At 46.0% G+C, this 20,853-nt stretch overlaps 1 protein-coding gene across 2 annotated transcripts in view; it reads right to left on the minus strand.

Moving 5' to 3' along the window:
* The window catches only part of LOC144762425 (cytochrome P450 2K1-like), a 242,737-nt gene that overhangs the window by 138,107 nt on the left and 83,777 nt on the right, over positions 1-20,853 (minus strand). For both annotated transcript variants that reach the window (XM_078647605.1, XM_078647604.1), the window contains exon 4: positions 11,992-12,152. In XM_078647605.1, the coding sequence (XP_078503731.1) occupies positions 11,992-12,152 (161 nt within the window). The remainder of the gene's footprint in view (positions 1-11,991; positions 12,153-20,853) is intronic.

The raw sequence follows: 20,853 nt of genomic DNA on the forward strand, positions 1-20,853 counted from the left end.
TACTAATGATGTAGGTAGGGAAATGCTTTTGCTGACCAGGTAGCTAAGGAAATGGCATGCATTAAAATGTCGAGAAGGTTTGTAGTAGGTGCCCGCTAGGTGGGTGCATGACGCTACTATGTTTGAGGATGCGCTTAAGAACGTGAAAGAGACACAAAGTGAGGCCACAATAGAGGAATTAGCTATATGGAAAGAAAGTACAGCACAATTGCATGATGAGGGATGTTGGATTGATAAGTCAGGAAAACAGAGAAGGATGTTACCAGATGCATGTAGTCACAATGGCCCAAGGCCCAGCTCATAACAGTGCTATGGGCATTTGCAAGTTGTCAGACCCTTTGTGGCAGAATGACAACATTTCAAAAACAGCTGCACATTTAGTGAAATATTATTAGGTATGCATGATGCACAATCCTGGAAAACGTATCCCTATACAGACGCCCCAGGATATAGCGGAGTGGATTAGCAAATTTAGAGGCACAAATATGAAAATTTAGCTGCATTTTTGTGGCACTTTATTTTACTCATAATCATTAATTCTCAGCCTTAAATCAATGGAAACTGTTTTAGCAGAGTATTCCACTTTGTAATTGTGAGAAATTAGCATGCCATATGTTGTCCACTATTCTAGTGGGCACCTTGCACCAGTCTAAACGACCCTTATGATGGTGGTTGTAAAGTCAACCTTATAGATCAGCTATCCTAGTGGCAGCATGGACCAGCAGTATTAGGCTAAAACTTCAGAGAGCATGTGAAGCCAGCTGTTTTACCATATACAATCCCTTCGAATATCAAATGAAAGGACACCACACAAGGTATATATCAAATATATATGTATTTATTACTAACACAACCACTCTGCACTCTTTTTGAGGTAAAAGTTTGAGATACGTTACAAGTTACTCATTTAGCATACTATAAGTTGCACAAATACAATTCTGCCCTAGGGGCCTCACAAACCATATACTAAGTAAGTGGTATAAGGACCACTTTAGAAATAGTGAATAGGCCTAAGGCCTAGGGAATAGCTGGGGCTACACTACAGAACCAAAGGTTAGGAATTAGGAGACCCACAGGAGATGCATGCAGTGTGGGAACACAGTCACGCGTTAACATAGAGTTATAATGGTAACGTAAAAGTTACAAAGTAGTTGATTAAGGGCACTTCCGGATGGACTACGGTAAAACCCTTTTAAACTAAGACAATTCAAGAGTCAACACCCACGGGAGCCCCGGAGTACTCGAGTTACCTCACCCAGGGAAGCCGGGTGCATAGGTGTTCTTTCGTGTCGGGTTTCGTCGCTGTTTCCTATGGAGAGCTGCAAAGAAGTGCTGCAGGCGACCAGGAGAAAAGTGTACGGGTGGATCCAAGGGTGGATTGAAGATGAGAAGAACCTGAAAGCAGAGGGGACAGAGTCTGGGTCACTAGCCAGTGACCAGGATGGAACCGGGAAGGAACCAGGAAGGAACCAGGCGATGTCGAGATGCAATCAGGTGAAGCCTGTCTCTGCAGCCCGGAGGACCAGGAGGCATCGATGACAACCAGGAGCTGGATTCAAGCTGTCCCATAAAGGATCTAGTTGACTCCGATGTCGGTATCCAGATTGGACCCAGCAAGCCTTGTGCAAACGCAATCCATGCAGGAAGGGAAGATTGGCTTCAGATCAAACCAGCAAGGTCTGGGGAGGTTCTCCTTCGCAGGGAAGCTGGAGTAAGCCCCGAGCAACCAGGCAAATGGTATAGTTTCAAAAGAAAGTCTTCGGAGGGCTAACTAGCCAACAGGCTAGCAACCGGGAAGACGTGTCAAGCTGAAATGCAGGAGCAGGCCCCAAGCGGCACTCGTGGAATGTGGAGGGCTGAGCTTCAGTGCAAATGGCGCTCGGGTCTGGGGCTTCTCAAACCCAAATGCACAACTTCAAGGGTGCCTTGGTATTTGCACTGTTAGCAAAGTGCAGGTAGTTCAGGGTGTCCAGTCCCATGTCTCTCGTGTTTGCCACGGGTCTCAGCTTTGCTGTGGATGTGGATCGGAGTTGGAGAAGTCTGAAAGTCCAGTTCTTGAGTTGCTGAGTCTTCGGGTTCCGGCAGGAGCGTCGACAAAGCAAACTGGCAAGTTACTGGTGGTGCCTGTTTGCACAGGGTGGTCACTCCTTGACCACAAGGGAGATGTCTTCAGTCTTCTAGTCGATATAGAACGTCGAAGGTCCAAGAGTTATGTTTCAGAGTTTCAGTCCATGATAGTCTAATGTCTCTAGACACAGCTCCTATCTTTATACTAATCTAAGGGGCTGGATTACCTGCTAGGTCCCTCCTATCAGTGGACCCTGAAAAGGGGGTTGTTAGACCCCTTTCTCTTTGTCCAGTTTCGCGCCAGAGCTGGGGCTGGAGTGCCCCAGCAACTGGTTTGAACCGTGCTATGCATGGAGCACCTTGTGTTCACCAGGCAGTGTCTCATTTTGCAGCCCTCCCTGCCCCAATACACTAAAAACCTGTCTGGGGAGGTGCTAGCACCTCCCAAGGGAGGAAACCTATTGCCCAGGCCTCCCCTGGTGGAGTTTCGTCCAGCAGCAGGAGGTCAGACTCGTGTCTGTGGCAGCAGCATCCATTTTGTGATGCTGAGGCTCTGTTTACCTTTAACCGGGTAAAGCAGTAAATACATGTCTTCTCTCTCTAGATGGGTGGAATGCTACCCCCGCCGCCAGAACTGGCAGGGGGGGGGTAGTATTCCAAAGTGTTTGACACCTTACATGACATGTTTTGATAAAGCCAAACCAAAGTTAGCATTAACCAAGAGGATTATAAAGCACTTAAGAGTATATGGTATGGCTATATCATAGAACAGCTAGAAGGACATGGTTCCGATAACTGCAGAGGGGCTCAGCTCATGCTAGGGCACCCTCTCACATAAAACCAAGCACACTGCCTTCAGGATTGTCAAGGCCTGCTATAGGAGTGACTTATAGGTTTATATGTGTCTATATATTAGGGTAGATACAGGTATATTATATCTAAGCAAGGGATGATTACACCACCTTGTCCATGCTGAGTGATCGGCCTGTGGTGTCAGTTTGGATGGCCAGCCAGGGGTGGCATAATACATGCTGCATCCCCTGGTAGGCCTTGGATGCACCTATGCCCTGGGTACCTATGGTACACTATACAGGGGCTCACAAAGGTGACCCAATTCCCAATTAGGTATGTACCTAAAGTACATGCTATCAATTTATAGAGAGAACAGCTGGGCTGTGGGTCTGATAAGCAGGCCCACAGCCACACTAAAGTCGAAAAACCAGAACATCACAGCAAAAAGTGGGGGTGACCATAGGAAGCAGACCCTACTCTCCTACAGTAATAGGCAACCTGGGATATGGACAAGAGGTAGCAACCCATAGGTGAAGGCTGTTATCCCTTGGAAATGCAATCATCCATTTGCTTTAGTATAGGTTCTGAGAAGCCCATAAAAGATGGACTGGTAGCATCCCATGGGAAATGGTATCCCAGAACCTACCTTAGTGAATTTACATTTGGGCCTAAGATCACACAATTTCAGCATGGAAGCTACGATTTTATCCAGATTTTCTGGTTTCACTCTGTAGTGCGGCTAGAGGTACCTGGGCAGTGAGAGTCAGTGCCCCCTTTGTGGTGGAGCCAGGGGCCCTGTTGTGCGGTGAGAGAACCCGGGCAGTGACAGTCAGTACCTCCTTTGGTGTGGAACCAGGTGCCCTGGTATGCGGTGAGAGGCCCCCTGACTGCCCTTGCAGTGCGACCTTTGTGATTCCGGCTAGCAGGGTTTACTGATCCATTACTGTTTGTCTTCGAAGATCATTGCACCCCACGGGCTCGCGCCCGTTTTGCTACCTGCGCCCTTAATGACGCAACAAGGTAGGTTTTGTGGCATGAATATTTCACCTCTATTGATTTCCATGAATTCTCTTGACATAAACACTCAGTGCTACCCTCCGTGGAAACTCAAAAAGTTGAGAGGTAAAGAAAAGTTTAGAGGTAACCAATGTCATGGACGGATCTGAATCTTGATGGGCTAATGAATTCTACCCCAATAATTTGGGTTGATCTCAAGGTTGTAGGTCTCACCCTTCCGAGGTCAACAAAATGTGTGCCACCACTAAACATAGGTATTTGTCAATGATGACAAGAGGCCTCCGTGGCGGTGACTATACGTTCTGCCAGTACATTTGCTATTATTGTGCCCTGTTCTGAGTGGCACATACCAATCTCAAGTATACTTGGGGAGGTGGGGAAAGCATTCTATATTCTTTGCAAACGTTTACACGTGCCTGCTAACCACTATTTTTGAAAAACAAATTTCAAAGCCTATCTTATGTGCATTCACGGATAATTAAATACATGCATTCTAGTTCGTTCCTGCGTTTAGATGTAGAACAGCTCTCACCCCCTGCATCATTTGCTTCAGTTGGAATTAAAACTGTCTCTCTCACTTTATTAAGTTTGACATTTGACCTCAGAAATCCTGTTGGTGGGTTAAGGAATTTCCTATTAATGTAACCTTCCTCTGACGTTATTGATATGCCCCAGGAAGACTACACCACTGCGAATGATGCTGAGGAGATTTCCAGCTGTTTTCTCCCCTATATATTGACCTTTACCAATCTAAGTCTGACCTCAGGCAGGCACATATCACCTTCCAATTTCGCTGGCACTTTTGTAAATATCGCAGCATTTTTACAAAAGTGCCGATTTCACGGCAACCCGCGAAATCATGAAAACCTGGAGGGTCTGCCTATAGCACCCGGTAATTTTGCACCACCCACTTTTCCTTTTGAAGTCCTTCAGATGAACTACATAGAACTTGACAGATGCAATATTTTGAAGTATGTTTTAGTGGTTGTTTGTGCGTTCAGTAAATGGGTTGAGGCTTACCCCACTAAAGATAATACAGCAGTCACGACTGTAAAGACACTGCTGAAGGAGTACTTTCCTCGTTTCAGTTTGCCCCTTTTGATCTGGAGAGATAACGGAAGTCATTTTAATGCTAAGGTCATCCACCTAATTTGTGATGGCTTAAGTATCAAACAAAAATGTTATGCTGCCAATCATTCACAGTCAGCAGGTTTTGTTGAGAAGTAGAATTGTACTCTCAAACTCAAACTGGTGAAAATTCAAGAGACCACAGGGTTACAGTGGCCAGATGCTTTTTCATTAGCACTTTTGTCATTAAGAAAAATGGCACTTTCTTGGACAGGATTGTCACCGTACGAGGTCATGTTTGGACACCGGGGAATGCCTGGGGCGTCCCGCGTCCTGATAGGTTTTCCGATATTAAGTACCCATTGTTAATAGATTACCTTTGCCAGTTAACTGAAAATTTGCGTTCTATTCACCAACAGGTCCGAGAGGCCCTACCCCCTCCACTAGAGGGGCCAGGACATGATGTCCAGCCTGGTGACTACATGCTCATTAGAAATTATCAGCGGAAGAAGAGGCTGGAGCCATGCTGGAAGGGACCAGAACAGGTCCTCCTATCTACGTGCACAACTGTGAAGGTTGCCATCCGGAAGAACTGGGTGCAAGCAAGTCACTGCCGCCAGGTCCCTCTACCTCTGCCCTATGGCTATGGGTGAAGGAGGGAGTCGGGGACTCCCAATACGAGCTGGTACCCCATTTCATTTTTTTTAGAGATGCGAGGCGGACATGGACCAAAACAGATGAGGAAAATGAAGAAGTATTAAATGCAGCAGTCCCTCCAAAGATGCGAGCCATTGTTGATCCAACTGTGCCTGCAGCTGCCAGGTACAAATTGCGTCCTCAATTGAGGAACGGTGCACAAAAGAAGAAGTCAGATGAAATAGGGATGGACTGCGTAAGTCAGGTGTACTTTGCTATAGTACCAACGGAATTCGTTTAGAGTGATGTGAGACTTGTGCACTGTTCTGAACATTGGACAGGATAGCTCAAAAGGTACCCCTTTGGGGTACGTTCTCCTGATCGACATGGGATTCATCAAGAGCTTAGGACAGAGCAAGCTCCACCGCCAGTGCTCGGATGTATGACGTTACAACTCATACTTTTACCACGCATACCTTTACAACGCGGTTTTTACCACGCATACCATTACAACGCATAGCGCTTAGAGGTGCTGGATAGTGGTAAGTATAATTTTCTATTCCAACTCCAGTCCCCGTGGACACTAGGGAAGGTGTTGGATAGAAAATTAAACGTATTCCCTATACTAGAGCGCCCCCCAGCGCAATGCGTTGTAATGGTATGCGTGGTAATGCCTGCGTTGTAATGGTAGTGCGTTGTAAACATTTCGTTGTAAACGTTACATACCCCAGTGCTCAAGAGTGCCAACGTATTGATGAGCAATAGGAACCTATCCCAGTGAGGCTCTGATGGACACTGGGAACACTAACCTTTACTATCATTTTTGTTACATTTCTCTCCTTGCTTAATCATAGATCCCTTTGGTCAGCCTATTGCTGAGGGGGAACAGCTATTTGCACCACCACGTTCAATGAGGGATTAGTCGACGAATAGGAAAATAGTTTGCATACTAATTGTTGTGATTGCACTAGCGAAAATATTTGGAATATCTTGGTACATAAAAGGAGGAATTTCCTGTACATTCCTTGGTAGGTACTACTACCACTTCCCCTGAGCACATTTTTGTTACTCCAGACCCCCACAAAGAAGCACATAGACAGTCTTACACTGACAATGTATTTATGCAAATGTTGTATCATGCTCATAATGGTGCCAATTCATAGAACTAATCTGAGATAAAGTCCTAAACGTACTACTTTTGGTATTCACAGAAGGAATTTAGTGGTAGTAAAGTTAGCACTGCTAACTTTACTACTACTAAATGCCTGGTGAGTTTCATTTCCCCAAGGCCTTGCTTTTCTAATGAATGCACTGTTCTTATTAGCGTATACCTTTCCCACTAGATAGAGGCCTTCTCCCACCAGCCTAGTGGCGGGCACGGACAGATTGACCTTGGTTAGGAGATAGTGCGTGCCCGGCCTCAGAGTCGAAAACTGTACTTCTTTGTTCAGCTGCATCTGCCTGGGAAATTCCATCATGGGCGTGCCTTCATTGGCTCTGAATTGTACATAATGTATCTCCATGTCAGTCCCTCTGCAGCACTCCTAATAGATTGGCAGACTGGGCTCCGCTCAAGTGTATATGAAAAAACATATATTGGTTTGTATTCTCTACTGTCTGACTGACTCTTCATTTAGTATGGAAGGCTGAGAGGCAGTCGCGAGTGACCCGGGTGTCCCTAAACGGGCCACTTCCTTTACCTATCTATTGACTCAGCAATTACGTCTGACAGTCCATCAGCCACAGTCTCCAAGTATTCTTTATAGAATTTGGCGGTAAGGCCATCCAAGCCTGGAGATTTAGCTGTTTTAAAGTGTGCTGTTGCACTTTTTATTTTGTTCTCCGTTATTTACATTTACATTTACATTTACATTTACATTTACATTTACATTTACATATAGTTCTTGGTATGGGTTTGTGGGCGGTTTTGGGGCATATATATTTTATCTAAATGGGTTGAAAATACCTTATCACTTTCATATTGTGTGTAGACCAACCGATTTTGATCATCCTGTATTGCCAGGATTGAATGCGGTTGAGTCTCCATACTAATAAGTTGCGCCAGTAAGCGTCCCGCCTTATCACCATCTGTGTACCTTCGTCTACGTCATCTACTTCTGTTTCTATTTTATTTGTCTAGTCTGTCCCATGCTTACCCTACTTTCTGTCTTTGTTCAGTTCACTTTTGTGGGCCAGCTAAATCTGTGGGTAATGCCATTTTTAAAGGGACCAGAAGATTTACTTGGCACTGCAGATCTTGCTCTAGCACTTTCTTAATGCCTGCCTCTGTTGCCATACATATTCCCCTGAGCATTCCTTTCATGGCATCCCATTCCATTGCTCTAGTGCTGGCGAGTTCCAGTTTGCTCCAAAATATGTGACCAAACTCAGATGTTTCATGCAGCCTGGGTCTTTGCTCCTCTGGATCCTGACATTTGCCTAGCTTCCATCTATTCCTTCTCCATTGTTCACGCCATGACTGATTTTTGTCTCGTCCGGCAAGACCTATTGAGTCCATCCACTCTGTTGCATCTTGTGGTGTATCGTAAAAGGGGGCCCTGTCCCCATACTGCACTCAGAGTCTAGCTGGGAACATTAGGCTATATTTAATATTTAGATCTCTTAGTCGTCTTTTGACTCCTAAAAATACTTTCCTAGTATAATCAGTGTAATTATGGTTATCGCGATCTTCATATTTGGGTGGGCCATTTGCACGAACATATTATAATATTATATCTCTGTCTCTATTGTTAAACAGACGTGCAATCAGGGCTCTGGGTGATGCCCCCAGGGCTCGGCGGGGGGCCTAGGGACTGGTGGGCTCTCTCTACTGCAAACAATTTGGAGAGTCTAATATTATTAAAGGCCCATCCGATCCAATTCTCCAAAAATAAATCAGCTGCCGGTCCGTCTGCTTTATTGGGGAATCCTAAAAATCTTAGGTTGTTCCCTTCAGCATTTGTGACTCTGTCCACCACTTTTCTCAGATCAAGGCATAGGTGATTAATGTCCATCCCCATTGTATCTATCTTTGTCTCTAGTGCCATTCGGGAGTCCCTAATGGTGTTTCATATATCTGTCATGTCTTGTGCTATAGTTCCTTGGCTAGGTGCCATTTCAGAGTCTCTTCTGGGCTGATCAGTTGTTGCCGGCCCAGCACTGTGTATTGTGCTATCTTGTTGGCCTGTCATCCTCTCGACTGCTTATCTTTGCCCATAGTCCGGCTGTGTGTTAGTTGTTTTGCCATTTCTTTGTTGATTTCTTCTACCCAAGTGAGGGTGGGGTACCCTATCCAATTCTCTTTGTTAAGGTAAAAAGAAAATTCCCCCAGGCCAGCAGGCTAAGGGCTATCCACAAGTGCTCCAGTCAATGTCTATTACTCTGTCCACTCACAGCCAAAAGGGGAGCCCTAAACCTTGATCAAACAACATCCAGTGCCCCGCTTCGTGTTTAGGTGGGGCTTAAGGATATTGTGGTGTATCCCCTGCAGTGTCGCAACACTCTGCTGGTCCTTGCCCAGTTAAAGTTTCATAGGGATCTTATTAAGGTCTTCAGGACTCTTCCACTATTGCCAGTGCACCTCTCACCTCACTTTTCCCCCCCATGGGTCCAGCAGTCTCTTCTACTCCACCTGGGAGTCCGTCCGCTCCACTGTGCGGGTTCCAGAGTCCGGCTCAGGGCTCAGGCCTCTTCTCGTTCAGGCATTCCTCACCGGGCGTGGTGCAAGTGATTGGGACCTCAGTGTTCCGTGTGTCTTCTGGAGCACAGGTAAATGTTCTGGAACAAGCGTGAGGTCCAGGAGGATCTGGGGAAGTCACGCACAATGCAGTCTCCTTCCAGCACAGAGGGCGCGTATCCCAGCCATCAGGCCTGAACTTCTTCCGCCGTCTCCCGGCCTTCTGGGACCTCAAGATGCCGCCCCAACCAGGGATACCACTTCAGGGATGCCAATATGCAGCCCTGATAGTCCTGTAAGTCTTTGGGGGCATGGGCAATCAACCGTGGGCCCAACGTGAGGGTTGGGTGGGTCCAGGCTAGGCGTGCACATTTTTGTCTTCACTTTGCACCGGAGCTGTCTAGTTTGGGCTTCAGGCCTATTAGTGTTCCGGGCTCCCCCGATATCAGCGGACCACCATTAATCACATGACAGCCTCATGACGGGGGAGCCAGATCATGCCAGAGCAAGGGCCTCGCAGGCGGGGCCTGGAAGCAAAAACCCCCGGCCGCGACTCCGTTAGTCTTACTTGATTCCTGCACGCTGGTCAAGCACCTCCATTAATGAGTCTGGCATGACACTCTGGTTGTTGCTCAAGTTAATTGATTTCTGTTTCCTGACCAGGGGCGCCCACCTTTTTTTGGCTTGCTGAGGTCTAGGGATATCGCAGTGCTGTTTTGCTTGGCATGATTGCCAGTTCCACCAGGATTTGTGAAGGATTCCGATATTTGGGGCAGGAGCTCTGCGCGAGTCAGGCCACACCCTCCACTGCAGCAGATGTTATGTAATATTCTGACTTTTATAGCAAATGTATTGCTCCTAGGTCACTTCAAAGCATGGAAGGGGAATAGTTGAGGGAGGGAGTTGACATATGAGGGAAGGAGGGGACATAAGAGAGTAAGAGGAAGAGGCAGGGACTCTTTAATGAGTGGTGTAGCTCGTTTAGAAATGCTTAGGTCCAATGTCCCTGCTGTGTAGCATCTCAAGGACAGTGTCTGACCAGCTCATCTATTCTGGCTGTCATTGTATGCTGTCAACTGCTCCCCTGTATCCCTGCCATGAGGCATCCTAAGAAAACTGTTTGAGCAGCTCTTCTACCCAGGTAACTCTTTCTGTGCTTCTCCACCTTGCCCATCTCCACAGTCCTTATGGCTTCGACAACCACATTCTTTTGGTGGGAGTTGGTGGGTTCCAAGATGATGAGGGGATGGTCAGCTGTGGTCAAACGGGGCCCATGCCCTCTTTTGACCTCTTTGGTCTCCCCACCCTCCTTCCTCTATTGGGCAGTTTGTGATTTTCAAAAGATGCACCCAATCGTTGTGGAACCTTTTTCACGGGCTTTACCTGCACTGCTTCTGGTGATCCCGGTAGGGGTTTCTTGGGAGCTCCAATCTGGTCTGGCTTGGCCTTTCCAACCTATGTTGCTATTCTACTGGCTTGTGCTGCAAAATCTATTTTTAAATTTTGAAGCAAGTCTTTCCTGTTTATTTAGATGGCTAAAACCACTGAATAGTGTCAGATTCTGGATCTGCAGTGTTTTCTTACATCAGATGATATTTTAAATAAGAAAGCTGATGCCTAAAACATGTTGGGACAGGCATTATGTTTTTGACCTGTGCTCCTCAAAAAATGGCATGTCTGCTTTGAATACTCTGGGACATATTAGCAAGGGCGTTATTGCCGCTTTCGCGGCAATTTTTGCTGAAAAGGCAGCGATTTTTCTATCGCCCAATTACCAAGCTGTCGCTAACAGCAGTTAGCGACAACTTCCAGGCGATAGAGACCGGTTTGGGGCCTGCTTTGCATGTCAGCGATATTTATCACTAATGACATGCAAAGTGGGCGTACCCAAACTGGTAGCGACTGAAAGCAGTCACTAACACACAGCTATTGCCTATTAGCAATATCTGCGAAACGATAAAAAAAAGCGCTAACCGCGAATAGCGCCAGGATTTTACACTTGGAAAAACCTGACTTAGCCATAATAGTCAACAGGAGGTGGATTATATGGCTAAATCCCCACTTGCCTATTAGCGAGATTTTCCTCAGCGATAGGATTTTTATCGCTGGAAATCTCACATTATAGATGGGATTCGCCGCTATAGCTGGATTTTTTATCGCCATGGATATAAACGTTGGTAATACTGCGATAAAATCCAGTGTTAAAAAAAATCACGCTAAGCGTGGTTTGCGATAATTTTCACAGGTTGTTGCTAATATGCCCCTCTCTTTCGTGTTCCAGCCGTCACTATATGTGGTGGTGACCTGTGAGAGAATGTATTTAGTATGTGATGAATACAGGGTAGAAACAATGCTCCCAGTCGGCCTCATTTTTTGGTCAAAAATCTAAAAACGTTTTGGCGGGAAGAACAAAAAGATCAGCACAAATGCTTAAACTTGCAACGTCTACCATATGTGCCCTCAGATGTCCAGTCTAGAAAGAATAGCCACAAAGTTCACTTGGACTTTGTCATGATGTCCACATTTTCTCAGACTAAGATAATATAGTGCCACACATTTCACCGCTGACCAAATGCATTAAGAGCGTCTGATGGAATTTGGCAGGCTTAGAGTAGCATACATTTCTACTTCAAAATAATTTGTTGAAAATTGCCTGGATACTTTCAGGTGTATATTTGTCCCAAAGTCTGTAGGGTACATTTCCATTTCTGCAACGTAAACAAAATGTCACTTACGTTAACCATAGGAGTTCCTGTCAACCTTAAGTTTTCAGTTACTAGCTGCGTGAGCATCAGCAGTGTAGGATGATGGTAGTCAAAGCGGTGTCCAAGCACTATCGATATGATGATATTAGCGACAGCAAAGTTCATTATTTCCGTAACGTCAAAGGGCTTCCCTGGGGAATATTACAATTGCAATTAATTTAACATTCCATATCTAAATGAAACCCTGCTATGCATTTAATCATCCATACTGAACATATTGCACAAAAGCATTGCTCTTACACACTTTCTGTCCAGTGAACTACTTATTAATTCATCATGTATCCATCACTGGTAGACCTGGGGATGCCTCAAAATTATACACCTTTCAGGTAGAGGTGCAACCAGAAGAAATATCTTTATTTCTCCTTGTTACTTAATTTTTCCATGTGGTCCGTATTCTGAAGCACACCTGGATGAGGAATATGCCTCTCAGGATTGTGTCTGTGCAAGACAGCTTCACTTCCTGCACAAAAACAATCCGGCATGCAATGTAGGCATCCTTGCACTATGGTGCAAGGGTGCCTGCGTTGGTGCGAGGCAGTCCATTGAGTGCCAGAACTGTTGAGTGGGTATTCCCTCACAACTCCGATGGATTTTGATGGATTTGCAGATTTACCAGCATTTGTAGACCTGGGAATGCGTCAAAATTATACACTTTCGAGAGAGAGGTGCACCCAGAAGAAATATCTTTATTTCTCCTTGTGACTTCCTTTTTCTATGTGGTCTGAATTCTGAAGCAAATGTGGAGAAGGAATATGCCTCTCAGGATTGTTTATGTGCAGGAAGGCCTCTCTTCCTCCACAAAAACAATCCTGCATGCAACTCAGGCATCCTTGTACTACGGTGCAAGGATGCCTGCATTGGTGCTAGGCAGTCCATTGTGTGCCAGAGCTAAGGAAAGGATAGTAATGTGCCATATTGTAATACATATGGCACATTCCTGCCCTTCCCTAGTAATGCTGCATAGCAAGGTGACTTGCTGCACTGCATTACTTTTTAATAAATAGGCCCCTTGCACCCCTTAAGAAATACATACCAATGGTGTCCTCTGCTTTTAACATTAACATACACTGCAACTCAGATACCCGTTACCAAGTAGTAGGTCAAAGCTTGTATGCACAGGAATACAACTAAAATGGAGTTAAATGACATACTCGCTCAGCAGCTAACTACCAAGTAAAGCCAAGGGAATAGGGGGCTTGGTTATCTTGGGATATCTGCTTTTGGGAAGCTTGTGATACCCCAGTCTACAAACTGCAGGGCAAAGAGGGCAGCAACTGTGTGCCTGGCTGTTTAGGAACTATTCAGGAGTGACTTGAGAGTCGCACATTGGTGCAGATGGTCTCTTTCGTTGGTACATCTGCATGGGTTGTAATGCTCATTCCATGCAGCTCTGACTTCAAACCCATCACACATGGAGTACACCAAGGTTTACTGAGGAATCCCACACTTGTTGCTATTTGCATAGACTCCCTACCTGCATTAGGATGGATTTAATTCCTTTCTCTATGCTGATCATAGTCACCTCCATCTCTGACTGGACAGAGACTTATTTAATTCTCAGCAATAATTTAAGAGTTGTTTCAGTGTCACACTGGTATCCTGCACTTAATACATTAAGAAACAAAATTCGTATTTTCGGTAATTACAACTAATATCGACCTGGCTGGTGGCCAGATGATTTTCGCCCTACACCACATCCTGCAATTTCAGCGTATAACCTGGGTTTTATTTTTGAGACAGCTCTCTTTTTCAATACCCAATTGTCAAGACTGAAAACCACTTGTTTCATGCTACTGAAAACGCTGCTAAACATCCAAAGTCATTTACCCTCGCTTTATTAGAAGACAGCAGTCCAGTCTGCTATTCTTTCTAGACTGGACAATGGTCACTCACAGAGGCATATTTAAAGACCCCTAGTGCCATCGGAATGTCACGTTTTTTGACGCTCCAGTGGCGCCCTATTATAGCCCATTTTTACAAGCCACATTAGTAAGCATGGGTGTAAAATCCGTTCCGCTCGCGGATTTTGCGGATTTTCGACAATTTCGCAATACGCAAACTCTCGTGAACTTGCCGAAAATTCGTAAATCCGTGCGAAGCGGATTTTTTGCTTGGTCGCACTTGCCAACTAGAATACTATACAATTTCGCGGGAGTAAATACTTGCGAACACGTAGATGCGGCGGGCAGCGACAATCTCGCACAAGAAATCCACCAGCAGGCAGCATAAACCTTAAAAATTATGATTTTTATCAGAATAACTCCTCAGGTTGACATTTGCCTGCACTTTTTTTTTGCAAGGAGTCCATTTTGGGGGGGGGGGGGGGGGGAGGAAGGAAGTGCCCCACAGTCTCCAACTTCCTGTTCCTGTCCAGCAGTCTCCTCCCAGTGCTTTCTTCATGTGCTGGTCACTTTGATTTGGATCTTGACCTGGAAGGATTACTTTTTGTGGATGCTGCTGGATATTTGGATTTTTGCAAAACTGAAAGCACTCAGCAGGTGCAAAAGTTCAATCTTATCATTAGTAACCATTCCCTGTAGTGCTTCCTGAGGGGCCCCTTCAGAGTTCAGTTGCCTACTTGCAACTATTCTATGACCCTGCTCTGACCTCACAGCAGGCTCAGAGAATAGCTACAAGTATACAACAAAGGTCCTGTTAAAAAAATTATACTGCAACAGAAACCAATTACAGATAAGGAAGCAGGGGCCAGCCTGGAAGTTCAAATTCAGTGACACATTAATCAGCCCCTAATTCATTCATGTCAGTTGAGGCAGGGCAGGTGTGCTTTTCCCCCCATAATCTACAGTGATGACCTAGAGGGTGGCATGGGTGAGCCAGAGGGTGGCATGGGTGAGCCAGAGGGTGGCAGTGGTGAAACAGAGGGTGGCAGTGGTGAAACAGAGGGTGCTGTGATGAACCAGACATAGAAACAACATGGTCGCGACCGTTGCTACCCGACAAGCAAGTTCGCGTTTGCGAACTGGTAAAAAAACCTTGCGAAATGGCAGAAACACTTGCGAACACAAAAAAAAAGGAATCCGCAAAATTTGCGAGAGTTCGCGAATTTAGCGGATTGCGAATCCGTAAATACGCAATTTCGCGGATTGTCAATTCGCAAAATCCGCCCATGCTTACACATTAGACACTTTGTGTGGCCTAACACAGCCTTGGAAATATGGACCTCCGCAATGCAGTTTTCTGTGGCAAAAGGGCATGCGATGGGTGTTACTGTGGGCATTCCCAGCAACACCCAAGGTTTTTTGACACTGCTCCGGATTTTACAAGAATCTTTAGATCTGAGGCAGCGCCAAAAAACTAACGCCTTTCAAAGGGAGAGATTAATGTGGTGAAACAAGGAAAAATACTTTTATTTCTCCTGTTTTTTTTGCTCTTTCTATGTGTGTTGCATTCTACAGCACACATAGAAGGAGCAAAATGCCATTAATTATTGTTCTTTGTGCAGAAAGGTGTCCCTTCCTGCACAAATACAATGATCCCTGCAATGCAGGCACCCTTGCACAATGGTGCACGGGTGCCTAAGTAAGTAAGTAGGCGCTTGGCAGCTTTTTAATTGCTGGCACTGGGGTGAGCACAGGGATGTGCCGTCTTTTTGTTGATATGGAGCATCCCTGCATTTTGAAAATGATGCAGCTCAGCGCAGCCAAATTGCTTGCGGCAACTCACAACGGCTTTTCCAAGTAAATATGCCCCACTCTTCCTAGACAACTCTCATCAGCTTATAAAAAATATTCAAATGATTCAACTGGCAAAAGCACATCTGATTCTCAGATCAGCAAGTGCTTTAATATAACCACCCATTTATGCACTGGCTTCCCATCAAGAACCCCTAATACGAGTCTATTTTACGAAGCACTGCATCAGCTTGCCTCCTGTATCTTTGGAATTTGTTATGCAGATAGCTTCTCATCAGGGAGCTTTACGTTGACTCGGCTATCCTATTCATTGTCCCTAAATAAAATTAACCCTCATGGCCACTCAAGACTTTTCCTATTCTACAGCAAAAGATTGGAATCACCTAGAGTGGCTTGTGTCGTTAACTGTGGTGAACTAGCATCACAACAAAAGGAAACACTTTCTTATCTCTACAGAGGCTTGTAGTATGGTGCTGATGTACTGTTCTGTCACAGAATTACCTGCGCGCATTCTTCTTGCCAACAAACAGGAAAGATGGCCATAGCAAGCTCTGTCAGGGCCACGATCACGTGTATTCAATGATACCTACAATGAACGGATGGAGAAGGGGCCCACGATACACGATAGTGGAGCAGAAAAATGGAAACTTACCCGAGTCTCAATATATCAAGGGCAGCTCATCCATTAAGGCTGAGGAGCCACCAAAAGATTGCCTCCAAAGATGGAAACATTAAATGATAAAAAAGTGAATTTATTTCCGTTTTATTTTTAAAACCCAGTCCCAAACTGAGAATCAGGCCAGGGGGTGGGGGCGAGGCTTTCTGCTGCTGCAAGCAGTGATTGGCAAGACACTTTAAGTTTAAAGTGTGCATGTCTTTTTGGTTGGCCGCTTAAGGACGGCAAGACAGACATGCACATTTTAAACCTCTCTAACCCAGTTGTCTAAGACAGCTGAGTTAGAGACAGCATAGGGCTCCAGTGTCCTCAGGAGCAGCGAGAGAGGCTGCACCCTCCAATCCTGGCATTGCTCTCATGCAGCATGAGAGCAGCACCAAGATTCGTTACTGCAGTTTTCTGGAGCCTGCCTGCCTGGAAAGAAGACCCAAGCAAGGCGTGCCAGGAAGGTAAGTGTAATGATTTTTTTAAAACTTATTTTTTTTACTTTTGTCCACCCCGCCTCACCGCCCTCTTATATGGCAACCACCATTGCAATATACCAGAGTGGCAAGAAGGCTGGAGAAAGAACAAGAATGGAAGACATTGTTCAGAGAGATTAATGACGATGCCGATATTCATGAGCAATGGGCTGATCCAAAGCCCACTCTGTAAATATGTATTGTATTGAAAACAATAGGGTAGGACAAAAGACAGCTACATCTTTCTATAGCCATGGTCTAAAATAATATTACTGACATTCCTCAAAAGTTGAATGTACTCATATTAAGTTCCTCATTATTCCTATTTGGAAGCAAACGAGTTTTTGCCTGTTAATTGCACATCAAAGAAGTTTTACCTGTATAATTTGCAGCAAGAAAAACTGGCAGCAATTTGGAAGGGCAAATGTCACACAATACAATTTAGCTCATGTCTGACACCTGGAACGATTCACAAATTGCGTACCCTGCAAATACTACTGACTACAGCATGGGCATTAATGGACAGATAATTAGCCCCATGGAGAGCACATAAGCAAGAATTACTCCATGAGATGGCCATTTATAACATGTTGGACAGACCTCAATAGGAAAAAACATTTATAACAATGTGATCAGCGGTTTTACGGTTGTACTTAGAAAGATTTGCAGAAGGTCCGACAGCACATGTGTGCCAACGGTGAGGGTCCGATGCGTTGACCTTTTCCAAGCATTTGGGTCACTGCGTTGTTGTCGAGCTTCGCCGAGGTGAAGTCAATGCATCATCGTCGAGCAGCGCAGAGCCTAATGGTCACGCCATGCAGGTTGTAGAACTGCTATCATTGAACAGCCTCTTCATCTTTGTCGAAGGGTGATGCATCAATATCGACTGGTGCAGTGGTGAGGATGCATCAGTTTTGTATGAAATCACCTGCAGAACCCACTTCTGAAGCCCATAACTTGAAGAGGGCAACTCAGGCAAGGGTAAGACTCACAGAAGGCAGAGTCCATGCATCACCAGCAGTATTGCAGGAAGACTTTTGTATTTCTGGGACATCAGAATACAGAAAAAAAGCCAGAAAGCCCTTAGAGATCACTTGGAGGGAAGGCAGAGTCCAGCTCTCCTTCCAGCAGAGTCAGGGAGCCGCAGGCAGCAGGGCAACAAGCAGAAAAGCAGTCCTACCAGTAAAGCTGTCCAGTTGAGTCCTTTAGGCAGCAAGGCCGTCCTTCTAACAGAGGTTCAGTTCAAGATCTAGAAGTGTATGATTATAGGGGTCAGAGTCCCGTCTGCTAGGCTATCTGTGAGGGGTAAATCAGTGCTTTGTGTGTGGAGAGGTCACTACCTATTGAAGTGTGTCGGCCTCTCCCATTCCCCCCTGCCCAGCAAGACACATTGGAATGCAAACAAATGCAGATGAGTGTTCAGAGTGCAAATGAGCCTCACTTTCCTGTATTTACAGCTGTCAAGAGGGAATGCATGAAGTGCAGCTGTCTCTCATCCTAGACGTGTATTGGAGTAGGCTGTAAGGCACCATGAGCAGAAAGCAAATAGAAATGTCCACTTTTTAAAAGTGGCATTTCTAAAACAGTAATGTTAAATCCAACTTTGGCAGTAAGGATGATTTATCATTACCATTCCAAAGATAGGAAACATGAAAAAGCTACTCCTCTCTGATCAGGAATTACAGCTTGAAAGTGTGTTAAGGAATTCCCAATGCTTGCCTATGAGAGTGGTAGACCTCACAGCAGTGAAAAATGAAATAGACTGTAGACTGCCACTACCAGGACACGCCAAAAATAAAAGCACATGTCCTACCTTTTACTTACATGGCACTCTGCCCTTAGGATTACTTTGGGCCTACTTTAGGGATGAGTTATATGTAATAAAAGGGTAGATCTTTTATGGGGACGTTACCTGGCAGGCAATGGAGGCGGACGTCCTCGGCTGAGCTCCTGCTATCTGGGAGGTACCAGAGTTGATCATCCTGTTGTCCGCTTGGAGATACCTGCTGCACTGGTAGGGCAGATCTCGGGGGGGGGGGGCAACCAGATCCATGCACAGGGCTATTCACCACCCCACCGAGCTACATCATCCCTGATAACAGGTCCAACTGTGTTGGGTGAGATCTGCCTAAATTGGCGCCCAGACAGCAGCCATAGATCGCCTCAATTGTGGAGCGACTCGCCTGAAGAGCCATAATCAAGAGGGAGTATGTTAGAGCACCCGTAGATCTGTGCAAGTGGAGGACCACCTGGTGCAAGTGAACTGAGGAGGTGCGGCACCCGGAGGTGAGCCGAGGGTGCAGAACTCTCCTGGGTCTGTGAGGCATATATCGTGACTGGTGGTCCTCTTCACCTGCCCTTGCCCAGATTAAAAACTGGGGTTTTGTGGAGCTGTGGGCCCCTCACTCTGGGGCCCAATACCAGTGGATATATCAGGGAGGAGGAACATTCAGTGGTACAATATGGAGGCAGACCAGAGGGTCACCCTACCATTAGGAGGGGGCCTAAAGACCTGGCCATTGTTCACGAGGTGGAGATTGCAATCGGCCGTCTCTTTACTCTCCCTCCACCCAGATTGTGGACAGTGATATTGGGCAGCTATAGGCCCTCAATTATGTGGAGATGGCGGCGTGCACTGCTGGAGACTGCAGCCTGGCATAGGGTGCCGCGGCATCACCAGCCCTCCACACACAACTGTGGGAGCACTGCATGGTGACAGAGATGGCCTTACAGTGATCTTCTTGTAATTCCAACTGTGATATTAAGACCATATTGCTGAAGGTACAAATTAACTTGGAGGGAGCTGTGATGCATATTGAGACAGCCATGGCTGGGCAATAAGGACATATCGACTGAGCCCCACAGGGTGAGGCGCTAATGCTCAGCAGGCCTTGTGGAAAGACCAGAATAACATACCTTCGTGCCATACCACTACCTGGTCCATTATGGGAAAGCCAAAGGTGACAACAATAAAGTTATTGGAGATGCCCATGGAGTGCGATGGAGGAGAGGGCATATCTACGGATGGAGAGGAAGGCTCGCTTGCGGCACACACCGCAGTAATCCTTCAGGCTATCAGGGAAACTAAACAGGCTCTGAAGGCACAAATCGCATTGGTAATGAATGAAATCAAAATACTGTAGGTAGACCATAAGAAATTAACAGAGAGTGTCTGCAATGCAGAACTGAATCTAGATGAAACACACCTGGTGGTTCGGGACCTCATGAAGTGCTGTGCAACACTGGAAAAAGACATGGCAGCTCTCTGGGTCACTTTGAAGACATGGAAGGCAGATCCAGGAGACATGATATGAGGCTTGTTGGGGTCCCTGAGACAGAGGAGGGCCATAACATTGAACTCTTCATAGAGGAATGGATGGAAAAGTTGGTGCTGCAGGGTAAGCCTTTGCTCTCTTTTTGGGTGGGGAGAGCAGACCGCATACTGGCAGGAGATCTGGCCCCAGGAAGGCCTCTCAAACAATAATTGCTCCCCCACTGAACTAAAGGAACAGGGACAATATCCTGAAACTCTTTTGGCGCCATGCCTTGTGGATCCTGGAGCGACAGGAGGTCACACTCACCCATATTACATGTCCCTAGTCAAGAGTCAGAGGAGGGCATTCACACCTTTCAAGGAGATGCCCTCATCTTCCCAGCAAAACTGCGGTTGGTGTACCAAGAGAAGGTTCAGTTTTTTGCTCTTTGTGAATTAGGCATTGCAATGGCTGGAGGCCAAACACCTTGGTCCCGATTGAGAAGTCTCATCCAGGGGTGATCCGAAATGACAGGAATGGTAGTCCAGGAAACGAAGAGATGCAGGCAGCAGACCCTCCCCTAAAAGGAACAGATGAAGGCAGAACAGGTGCACTCCAACAAAGAATTGTAGAGACATTCTGGACAAGAACAAATGAAGCTCCCTTCCAGCAGGTGGGGGGAGAGAGGGACAGATTCTATGGGTTCAGGGAAGAAGACTGGTAGTGAGCACCTGCCGCTGATTACAACGTTGTCCTTGGACCATATTGTCTGACCGGTGCCCAAC

This window comes from Lissotriton helveticus, chromosome 6 (assembly GCF_964261635.1).
Source record: "Lissotriton helveticus chromosome 6, aLisHel1.1, whole genome shotgun sequence".
Taxonomy (NCBI): Eukaryota; Metazoa; Chordata; class Amphibia; order Caudata; family Salamandridae; genus Lissotriton; species Lissotriton helveticus.